This window comes from Thunnus albacares, chromosome 10 (genome assembly GCF_914725855.1).
Source record: "Thunnus albacares chromosome 10, fThuAlb1.1, whole genome shotgun sequence".
Classification (NCBI taxonomy): Eukaryota; Metazoa; Chordata; class Actinopteri; order Scombriformes; family Scombridae; genus Thunnus; species Thunnus albacares.
Window position 1 is genome coordinate 42451 of NC_058115.1, and position 12268 is coordinate 54718.

The 12268-nt window shown below is 41.9% G+C and overlaps 1 protein-coding gene across 1 annotated transcript in view; it reads left to right on the top strand.

Annotated features, from left to right (window-relative positions):
• The window catches only part of fbxo38 (F-box protein 38), a 68295-nt gene that overhangs the window by 25328 nt on the left and 30699 nt on the right, over positions 1–12268 (top strand). The window contains exons 11-14 of the mRNA XM_044362929.1: positions 6928–7109; positions 7693–7895; positions 8031–8186; positions 8484–9203. Coding sequence (XP_044218864.1) covers positions 6928–7109; positions 7693–7895; positions 8031–8186; positions 8484–9203 — 1261 coding nt within the window. The remainder of the gene's footprint in view (positions 1–6927; positions 7110–7692; positions 7896–8030; positions 8187–8483; positions 9204–12268) is intronic.

A 12268-nucleotide genomic window follows, 5' to 3' on the forward strand; every position in this document is an offset into this window, starting at 1 on the left:
GGCCAGTAATTTAAGATTGGCATCTCTTGGCACCTTGTGCCTCGTTTCCAGATGACCACGCTGGTAGGTTTATATCTTAAGTAGTAACATCTCCTGCAAGTCCTGTAGGTGTTTTGTATGATTTAGTCTGGTTTCTGTTCATGTACTTGAAGATTAGGTTTTCTTGAGATGTTGTGTACATCACTTTGGCCCTGTGGTGGCCTTTGAAAGGAGAGTCATGGGCATGTTTGGACATTACCCACCACTGGTCTGAATCACTGGAGCAGGAGGGGTAAATGCATCTGATCCAGGTATTAATGGAGCCTTAAAGAGGTTTGAGTGCCTGTCCCACCCACCTCACCTCCCTCTTCCCTCTGCAGTGTGTCAGCTACCATGGCAACTGTTGAGTTTGAACCCTGGAGAAATATGGCTGATGGAGAGAACATAGTGGTGCCCAAGTGCAGCAAACACACCAAACATATTGTTGTTTATTATTTATACACAAAGATGTCTACATACTGTGTAACTGTGATGTCGTCTCAGCAGGTCTGGGTTTGTGTTGGTTGAGCTGTAGTTGACTGCAGTGTGGAGCCATCAGCGGATTTTAGTTAGTGCACAGCACGGAGCAGACATGCTTCGGATGAGTCTTTGTGGATGCCGCAGTGACAAATCACTGCTGAGGCAGAGTCAAGCTGTGAAAGAGGCTTCTTGTCAGCTTTACTCCTAGCTTGGCCATACTGCTGTCTGCAAGCAGGCCAAGATCCAGTTTAAGCATTGCTGTCTTCTTCAAAGTGACATTTCAGTTTGAGTTGAGGATTCAGGCTTTTGCTGGCTTCTTGTAATCTTAATGGAGTGCCGAATAAACTTTCCTGACTGCACTCAGATCTTTATTCAACAGTGGCACAAACTTCAAATCAGATCAAATAGTTAAAATCGATCAGATCGTTACAAATCAAATAAAAACAAACTGGATGTGTTTTAAAAGATTGAAATACGCGCATACTTGGTCGAAAACAAAAAGAAAAGAGATGTCTTAATAGAAGGATTGTGTCTTGGTTCATGAGTTTTTGGAGGCCAGCTCTTAAAAAATCCCTTTGTGGTTGTTTTTATGAGTTTAGACAAGACAGGCAGAGTTTCTGTGTGTTTTAAATGTTTTCGCGTTCGCGAGTTCTAATAAATATGGATTTTCTTTGTTTTGGGACTTTGTAGGTGTGGCTGATACTTTGGCTTTAGAGTAGTAAATTTCTTTTTTTACGGTGGGGAATTCAATTTTGAGTTTAAAATGCAAAATTCACACTTAAGAATCACTAATGTCTGAATACTTCATGTCACATTGTCAACAGTATATTTTAAAACCATAAAAAAACCAATTTAGCATTATACGTTTATTTCATAGTAAGTCAATCCCTCCTATCAACATACCAAACATTAACATTCATATTACAGTACTTGTGATGTTTAGACATTGAACTTTCATTGATTCAATCTTTTCAAACCAAAAAAAGTTTAAATCAACAATTATGTGGTTAGATTTAAAAACTTTCAGAAACATTATTTCAATTAAAGCTGCAAGTAGCGATGAACAGGCCCTCACACTTCTCGCACATCAGAGGGAGGGCAGCTGTGTTATCACTATTTGAGGTCTGTTGCCAAGGCTCTTAATTGTCAGGATTATCAGACATTGTGTGCATGGGTAAAATATTATTTCCTGTGTGCAGTATGTGGCGCTAGAGATGACTTATCAGAAATTGTGTATATATTTGATGAACTGCGGACGTGGCCGAAATTATTGGTACTCTTGCATTTTATTAAAATAATGCACCATTCACTAAAAAGCTTCACAATTTAACATTTTGAAGGTCTTTAGTTGTCACCTACCAAATTTGAAGTTGTTTGGGTTAAATCTCTAGGAGGAGTTTGTTAAATGCCTGTCAATGGTTTCACTTCATGAAAAAAATGCAAAGTAGACTCAAAATGGCTTACTTCCTGTTGGATTTAGAGTATGGCTCCAAGAGGCTTTTTTTTTAAATTGGGAGACAGTACATCTGCCTACCAAATTTCATATATCTACGTCAAATTTAAAGGTGGGGGCTTTGACTTTGAAATTTCCTAGGGGGCGCCCTTGAGCCATTTGTCCACACCCAAACCCAAGACCCATATCAGTGTGTGCCACTTCTGATGCATGTGCAAAGTTTCATGAGTTTTCAAGCACCCCTAGCACCTGCTAAAAGTAATAAGGTGGCGCTATAGAGCCAACAAGCCACGCCCTAACCCATATCACCATACTAACTGAAATTTTTAGTAGTTTGAACATAGTTGCAAAGTTTTGCGAGTTTTCGCGCACCTAAAGGCCTCAAACATGTTCGTAAAATAAAAATTGACGTACGAAATCTAAAATGGCTGACTTTCTGTTGGGCAAAAAAATAAGTATTATGTCAAGAATGATGAGCGCATGAACCCACTGAATTTCACCAACAAAGAAACTTTGTTCCAAAATGGTCCTGCGTTTGGGGGCGCTAAGGAGCCGGCTGGCCATGCCTGAGCCCAATCACTACAGAAGTTTGCAATTTTCACCAGTTCTGAGGTGTGTGCCAGTTTTCGTGAGTTTTGAAACATCCCAAGACCCTTAAAAATGCAATGGTGTAGGGTAATAATAATAATCGATAATAATAATTGTTGGGTCACCAGCTGACCACATGTTTCAAGACTCTAAGAAACAAAGGGAGTCCTCAAGAAACTTTCCCCAGTCCTTGATTGTTCACACCCAAGTGTGAACCCCACCCATGGACCCAAGTTAACAAAACTAGAGATTCCCCTCTTCCTTTTTCTCTGTCCCCACATGGCTGCTGCTGGAGCAGCTCTGCTGCTCAGCTCTCTGCTCTCTACTGTGGCCTGCTCACAGCAGACACACACAGAACTCTTTTCTTTATAGCAGAAGACGTGAGAGCCTACATAAGACTCAGTAACTAAGTTATCTAGATCCAGCAGCTACCACACAAGTCTGCTGGTGGATTGAACAATCACAGGAGCCACGAAGCAGAGTTAGCTTGCTGCTAACTCTATAAGGACTGCACAAAGGAGTGACCTGGGCCCTCTGACCTGCTCAACTGGAGCACCGATACCCAGCCATAGAGCCAAACTCTTCTCAGCCTGACTCATTCATGGATTCACAAAGCATCTCTCTCCCTCCTTGGAATCGGCAACAACTAGGCATAGCCTAGTAACTTATAGTGTAGAATAGCACGGCTAAGCAAGAATGTTAAACTCAATCAATGTACTGTACATGTATTGATTTGGCTAAAGTTATTCATTGAACTATTGTTGTGATGTCCTTGTTGTGATGGTCAGATTATTGTATAGTCACACTGCTAAGTTAATGTTGGAATGCTTAACACAAGTTACATCCAGTAACTAGGCCTTGCATGCAACTAACCTCTTCCTAACCTGGCACCTTTAGTCTACACCAGTTGACCTTGAACAGAGAACCGCACAGTTAAGAGGTTTAAAACCTAGCTTTGCAAACTTTGGTTCAGGCAGCACATGTAGTCCAATACATCACATGGGGTACGTCTCAAGTCTCTTATTTTATGTCTCCTTGCTCCTCGCCTGAACTGCAAGTTGTTCTTGATGCGCCATTTTGGATATGGATTGGATATCATTTATTGATTGGACGCTGCAGCTGATATGACTGATCTAATACATCACTGCAGTTTAATACCGAAGCAGAGACAGATTACAGATTAAATTTAAGTGTATCACTCCCAAGTTTTATGCTTTACTTGTTTTCTGATTCATTATATAGTTAAAAATCTGTTAATTGTTTAGTCTGATCAACAAAAGAACCATAAACAATTTTCCTCGTTTATTATAAAGATTTTTCTTTTCATGATCTGTTATTTCCTCCATTAAACTGTTTCTTGCTGACAGACAGACTCTTCATGACTTTAATTTTATCCACAATAACAGTTAAACACATTTATATTTTGCGTCATGGATTGTCATTTCCATTCAGTGACATGTGAGGCTGAAAATTCTTGAGCGTCGGGTTTGATATGAGATATATAATTTACATTTTCCCTGAAACATTTAGCCAAATTCATATTTTCCAGTGTTCAGAAGACACCATGATCATATTCTGGGTTATTGAATAATGAATTCACTATCAGGATTATCAAAAAATACAGATGCAAATAATCAATAAATAGTATGAATGCATTCTGCAAATAGAAATGGTTCCTGTGCCTCTGAGCAGGACATAGGACACAATATAAATGCAGAATGCAGGTTTTTATTTAGGTGTTTGTTAAACAGGTAACAGGCTTCAGAGAGAAAACAGCTGCTCTAGTGGTGATAACTGTGAACCTTTATAAGTGTCAGCACAGTGCACATGTGTGCAGACACAAACTCCATCAGGAGTCTCTACAGCTCTTAAAGCTGACTGACTGTCATCAGAAACGGACGTCGCTTCACATGACGCTTCGGAGGAGAGGACATCTCATGTCTCTTAAAACATATTTCCTTGATTCCTCTCTGCTTGCTTGGTTTCATTGCGTCTCTCCTTGCATCCACAGTGGGAGGGACTAAGGGGGAAATATTGGATTGGATATACATGTTGTCTCTTTAATGTAGCACAAGATTTTGCCAACCTCTGCTCTGCAAAGAACTCCAAAATCCTTCAACTTTAGCTAACTTAAGCTTAATTATTATGATAATTTTGGTTACAGTTATTACATTAATTATTAATCAGAGTTCCAAATTGATAGCTTAGTAGTAGAAAGTAAGTAGTAGACTAGTAAGTAGACTGAATTGGCTATCTTTTTTCCTGACTCCAGGGTGGTGCCCTGTTATTATTAATTCTTATTAATAATGTCTATTGATTTTAATAATCAGTAATTATCTTTGATAATTATTATTTATTGCTGACAGCCAAACTTTTAGCCAAGGCCCAACATAATGTAATAATAATAACAATAATAATAATAATCATCTTTACAAAAACAATAGGGGCACCTGGCACTTTCGTGCTGGGGTCCTAATAATTCTTTCAGATACAATAGGGCCTTCGTACTGTTTGGTACTCAGGCCCTAATAATTCCTTCAAATGCAATAGGACCTTCGCACCATTTCGTGGTGCTTGGGCACTAACAGTTCCTTCAGTTATAATAGGGCCTTCACACCATTCGGTGCTTGGGCCCTAATAATAATTCCTTCAAGTACGATAGGGTCTTCGCACCATTTGGTGCTCGGGCCCTAATACTTCCTTCAGATACAATAGGGCATTAGAACCATTTGGTGGTGCTCGGGCACTAACAATTCCTTCAATTAGAATAGGGCCTTCACACCATTTGGTCCTTGGGCCCTAATAATACTTTCTTCAAATACAATAGGGCCTTTGCACCACTCGGTGCTCGGGCCCTATTAATCTCTTCAAAAGCAATAGGTTCCTCACATCTTCAGTACCAGGGACTGTTGGGCCCCTGGCACTTTCATGCTCAGGCCCTAAGAACAATAATAATAATAATAATTATATCTACAAAACTATAGGTTACTCGCACTGTCGGTACCAGGGACCATTGGGCCTTGGCACTTCAGTGCTTGGGCCATAATAATAATAATAATAATAATAATAATAATAATAATAATAATAATAATAATAATAATAATGATAATAAACGGCACAAACACAGATGGGTTCTAGCCCTTTGGGGTTTGAACCCTGATAATGCAATAAACAAAGTAGTGCAAACATTACATGTAAAATGTGCAGTAAATTAAATTATGTAACAGTGGAGGATGAATGTAATGTACAAAGTTAAGTCCAGTTCGATGAAATATATGAAAGTGACTTGTGCCGGGATTAAACAAGGCATGGGAAATGTAAAGTCCAGTTTGATAACAGCACAGTTCAGCTACTTAGTAGGGCAACAGCTTCTGTCTGCTGTGGAGGTTTTTATGGATCTCAGTGTTTTTCCTGAGGGAAGAAGTTCAAAGAGTCTGTGTCCAGGGTGGGATGCATCAGAGATAATCTTTCTTGCATGCTGCCTGGTCCCGGAGGAGTGCAGCTGATCAATAGGGGGGAGTTTGCAGCCGATCATCTTCTCAGCTGAGCAAATGATGTGCTGTAACCTTTTGAATGTCCTTTTTTGCTGCACTGTACCAAACAGTGATGGATGATGTAAGGATGGACTCAACAATGGCAGTGTAGAACTGGATCAACACTGTCTGCGGCAGGTTGAACTTATTCAGCTGCCTCAGGAAGAACATCCTCTGTTGGGCCCTCCTGGTTATGCAGCTTATGTTGATGTCCCATTTAAGATCCTTGGAGATGGTGTTGCCAAGGAACTTAAATGACTTAACAGCTGCGACTGTGATGCTGTTGATGGTGAATGGAGGGAGCGATGGGGAGGCTCTCCTGAAGTCTATTGTTAACTCTACTGTCTTGAGGGTGTTTAGCTCCAGGCTGTTATGGCTGCACCAGGATGTTAGTCGCGCCTCTTGTGTGCAGGCCCAGGTTGACTGTGTCATCCACAGACCTGTTAGTCTGGTATGCGAACTGCATGGGGTCCATCAGGGGGTCAGTGATTGATCTAAGGTGGGGCAAGAGGAATCTTTCAAAAACCTTCATGGCCACAGGGGTCAGAGGGCCTGGCCTGTAGTCGTTGAGCTCTGTAATCTTCTGCTTTTTGGGGACCAGGACTATGGTGGAGGATTTGAAGCAGGCAGGCACTGTGCAGAATTGCTGTGACTAGTTGAAGATGTTAGTGTATAAAGAGGATGGTGACATGTTGTATGGTCTAACTGCTCCAGCTGCTTTCCGGGGCTTGACTGAATTAATATAATTAATAGAGGAGACACAGAATTTTAAAATAATCTGATCTACTTAATCAAGTTGTGTGTGCGCTGCTGCATATTATCCTGCAAATCTGTTTGTGTTTATGTGTGTGTCAGGGCTGTGCCAGGGTGGGCCTGAGTGCAGGCACTGGTATTGGTGTGTCCTCAGCACTGGTCAGCAACCAGAACTCCAACAATGACAACGACAACAACCACCATCACAACAATGAGGCCAACTTGCCTCCTGCTCCTCCACCTGTTAATAACATCAACAACAACAATCAAAGACCGCAGCAGCAGCAGCAGCAACAGCAGCAACAGCAGCAGCAACAGCAGCAACAGCAGCAGCAACAGCAGCAACAGCAGCAACAGCAGCAACAGCAGCAGCAGCAGCAGCAACAGCAACAACACAATGGCAAGTGCCACCTGCATTCCTAATCAGTGGAGCAACAGCAGTCAAAACGCAGAAGCTCATTGTCATCATAGATTATGATTTCTGAAGTATTTAGAACACTTCTCTTTTTCACATTTTCATTTGTTATGGACTTCAATAGAGACATAGCAAGGGCAGACAGTATTTCAGCTTTTATGAAAAGAAGCACATCTAAACCCTGTCCAGGATTACTAGTGCTCTGTACAAAGAAAGTGTGTAAAATGGGAAGTGAGTTGGACTCATGAACAATGTATTATAGTATGTTAGTATTAACGTGTTTCTGTTGTGAAACCTAAAAGCCAAATGCCATTACCAAAAATCTGAAAGCTGTTTGTTAAGCAAATTGCTTTGAGATCTGTCAACAGTTTCTGAGAGATCCTGTTAACAGACAAATAAATGGGACCTTTATGGTCTATGTAAAAGTAGTTAGTAAGAGTTTTGTTTTTGTTCATAGCACCAGTGGAGGTAAATGGGATGGAGGATGAGGAAGAAGAGGAGGAGGAGGTGATCTTGGAGGAAGAGAACATTGAGGCTGAGCCTCGTATACATCTGAAAGAAGGAAGAGGGGAGGTGAGGGTGGAGAAAGCTGACGTGGCTCCAGGGCCCAGTCGTCCTGCTGAAACATCACAACATCCTGATGAGGAGCAAGCAGGTTTGGAGCTGCTCTTTTTTTGATAATTAGCAGAGGGAAGGAGCAGTTGTGCTCCTACCCTCTCAATCCATATTTTATAAATCAGCTTCTTTTATTAATTTTTGATGTCTGTTGATATGTCCTTCCCACCGTCAGGTCCCAGTGGTTTAGTCCAGCAGTGCAGACCAGCTTATGCCACTGTTCCCAAGCCCCCACTGGTCATCTCAGACTCAGACAGTGAAGAGGAGGAAGGCCTTGTTGCAAGGCTAATGCCAGCTTCCTGTTCGCAGCAGCCAGCTTCCTGTACAGAAGGTGTCAGTATAACACAGAGCAAACACAGCTGTCAGATGTGTTTGATGAGCTTACCATCGCATATCATATTGGCTTGTGTACACACACTCACACACACACGCAACTGAAAACAGAAAAAATGGTTGAAAACACACCTAAATTTAAAGATCTTTGAAAGAACAGGAACTTTACTTGTTTTTTTAACATTTGACAAAATCAAAGTCAAATTTATTTTGTGAGGTTGTTTCTGGGCAAGTAATAGATGTCAAGCAAATAGTATCCTCACCAGTGTAATATACATGTGTTACATGTTTCCAGGTAAAGGAAAGACCCCTCTGCGGCGGAGCAACAATGTGGCTGTATCAGTGGCGTTCTCGGCTGATCAGACGAAGGCTCAGGTGTCAGAGAGCAGCTGTGAGAAGAGCTGTCAGGTGACCAGTGAACAGATCAAGGCAGACATGAAGGCTGCTGTTGAGAACAGCAGGAGGACTAGCAGTAAAGGAATTATAACTGAGGCTGGGGAGACCAATGCAAGGCCAGGGCCTGACAGTGGGACAGTACAAGGCACTGGGATTGCTGGGGCTGCACCAAGGACCGCAGTGAGGCCAGTGACTGGATGTGTGGGCAGGGTTGGACCTGGAGTGGCCACATCCAGACAAGTGGGTGGATGTGAGAGAGTGATGACAGGGGCCACCCACAGAACAACCACAACCAATGACAGAGCTACAGGAACTGGCAGGACTAGTGATTGCACAGAGGGCCCCTCTGGATTACAAACTGGGGACAGTTGTACAAAGGAGGCTGGGTTTAGACAGAGCTCTGGTCCTGTTGGTGTGAACAGTCTGGATCCCAGAGGTGCTGCTGTAAGCCATGCTTCCAGGAGACAGGGAGAGAGACAGCCTGCCCCTGCTGGATATGCCTCTGCTGCTTTTTCAGGTTCTCAGCAGGGTCAGACAAGAGGCGAGGAGTTTGTTCCCAGACGACCTATGACACGATCTTGCACCCGTATGTCCTCTGTGTCCCTGGTACCTGAGACAGGTAACACTGAAGTTATTTGTGTCAACTAACCATCTCTTAAGAGTAGTGCAACTAAAGCTGTGCTTTTGTTCATTTCCTAAGGCTTGGGCCTGTGGTTTCATAGTTGCACACATTGAGCTCAGTGAAGGGATAGCTTTGATGGATACTTGTGTGCAGTCAGTAATAATGTGGCTCACCATGTGGCAGGGGAACATTCTGGAGGTGAATGCACAGATGTGACACCACTTACACCTACTCACACCCTATTTGAGTCAATAGGGACATACAGACAGGTGAGAAGTTAAAGGAAAAAACAGTAAAGGCCTGAATGCTTGACCCCCACAGTGAGGGGCTCCTGTGGCTCTGTTATGCTTTGGAGGGTATTTTGCTGGCATGGTTTGGATCCACTTATGCCCTTAGAGGGAAAGTTCACTGCAAATCAATACAAAGTTGTTCTGAGTGATCCCCTTTATCCTATGATGAAACATTTCTATCCTGATGGGAGTAGTCTCCTCCATGATGACAATGCCCCAATTCATAGGGCACGAGGGGTCACTGAATGGTTTGATAAGTATGAAAATGATGTGAATCATATGCTATGCCAGCAAAATGCCCCTTACAGTAGAACAGAGCCACCAGATCCCCTCACTGTAAGGGTCAAGCATTCAGACCTGTACCAGTTTTTCCTTTAATTTGTCACCTGTCTGTATGGATTAGGCTGCAAGCTATTTTTATCATACATTCATCCTTTAATTGTTTTAGAAGCAGCGCGACAACATACAAAGTCAATGCAAAGACGTGAATTGGCCCAGGGCAGAGTGAATGGACACGAATACGCGTAACGCAAATTGAAAATCTTTCAACTTTGTGTGTATCGTGGGGGCTTTATGAATGTACAGAAAGGAGAGGGGGAAAAGGAGAGAGACTGGAGGGAAATGATAACTCACCAGAGACTCCAGTTCTGTCAGAGGCTTAACTGAACACAAACACACAGGCACTATCCCACAGACAGTTCATCTGTTGCTAGCTAGCTTACAGCTAATGGCCAGTTATGTATTTTGCCTGTTTGTGGTGAAAAAACACATGGTCCAGCGGTCAAACTCACGCAAGTACAGCAGAATGTGCAGCCAGATGTAGCTGGTGGATGTAACTTTATTTATTTATTAATTTTATATTTTTGGGGCATTTTATGCCTTTATTGGACAGAGACAGTTGAGATATGACAGGAAACAAGGGGAGAGAGTGACAGGGAATGACATGCAACAAAGGTCTGCTGCCTGAAATGATCTACAGACGTTGTGATTTTGTGGCATGTGTCTTAACCAGACACTGCATGACTTTGAGATAGCATTAGTGATCCCACACCGGTCAGACAGTGATGTTGAGGTTGGTCGCAAGGATTAAAGTCCAACTTACACAGAGACTCTGAGAGAGACTCTGGGTCTCTGCTGTTGTCGATGGTTCAGTGTCGAGTGGCCCGGTTCATTTGGCTAGATTAACATAGGGCCAAGGTCTCAGGTTTGAGAAGTTAAAGTTGCTGTTTCACTCCTCCATCTCCAGTTCTTCAGTTTAGTTCAGGAGAAAAAGCCATGTAGGGAGCATAAGAAACGTGCTAAGAAGATTTAAGAAGATTTAAGAAGCATAAGAGTAAGAGTCAAAGAGTAAGAGAAAGTGTCTAAACCAGTTATGGGGTGGCTGTGGCTCAGGAGGTAGAGTGGGTCGTCCACAAATCAGAGGAACGCCCGTTCAATTCCTGGCTCCTCCAGTCCACCTGTCGAGGTGTCGTTGGGCAAGATACTGAACCCCAAATTGCCTCCGATGGCTATGCCTTCAGTATTTGAATGTGTGTGTGAATGATTAGATCCTGCTGATTTCACCTAGCATGGCAGCCCCTGCCATCAGCGTATGTGTGTGTGAATGGGTGAATGTGGCTTGTAGTATAAAAAGTGCTTTGAGTGGTTGGAACACTAGAGTGGTGCTATGTAAGTGCAGTCCATTTATAGTATATTTTTGGGTTAAAGGGGTGTCGGCCAGGGGAGTTGACCCTCATCTTAGCACGAACCCTAAGGTTATACCTCTATGAACAGATGTTCCTATACTCAAATTTGGTCATATCTTGTAAATCATACCAGATATAAATTTGAGACTAATTTTCCCAAAACTATCATTATTTATGCTATTAAATGACATCAAACATGACATGTGTACCACAGTAAAAATACAGGTTATCCTGACATAAATTATAACACTAAACCATAATGATATGAACATGCAGAAAACATCCAAATACATGAAATTCTACTATTCATATCAGAAATAGGTTTTCTGAAATCTCAGACAGAGTTTTTGCAGATTTTGGAGGGAAATAGTCTTGGAGGCTGCGATACTTGATTTCATGGCAGCTACGTGGAACCAAAGAATGCTGTGGAGAACAGCTCTTAATGGAAAAGGGATCATCCAAAAAGAGGGTTGTGTGTGTTATCAGATGCTCTCTTTCACACAACATCCTGTGGGTCACTCTCAATGTATGAAGAGTGGCAGAGGTTAGAGAGTTGGTTTAGGGGAGCGGGGAGAAACAGGCCATATGCACTACATCAGTTGTTTTAATGGATCATTTCAACACAAAAAACTGACAGCCACTCACCTGCTATATAAAAATTCCAGACAGGTGTTTTTTCCATTGTTGATCAGAATTACACCTTTTAACAGACAATGGAAGTGATAATAGTGTACAGAAAGAGATATTGATCAGTAATGGTGTGTTGGCAGTGTCTATGCTCTGTTATACTACTATAACTTAGACAACTAAGTTGTGTACTACTGTGTGCTAATGTGTATTATTAATTAGGGCTGAGCAATAATTGAAAAGTAACCGAAACTGATACCAGTTGATATGTTCAATAAATTATTATATTGTAATACAAAGTCATGAAAGAGTTATTCAATCTATTTATAATATGACTTATTTTGACTGCTGCAAGATATGTTAAACAGAGCCGTATTTTACCCTGAATTTCACATTTCCAAAGTAAATGACATTTAATCGTGATCTTGGTTCCAAGTGATATCACCCAGTTCTAATATTA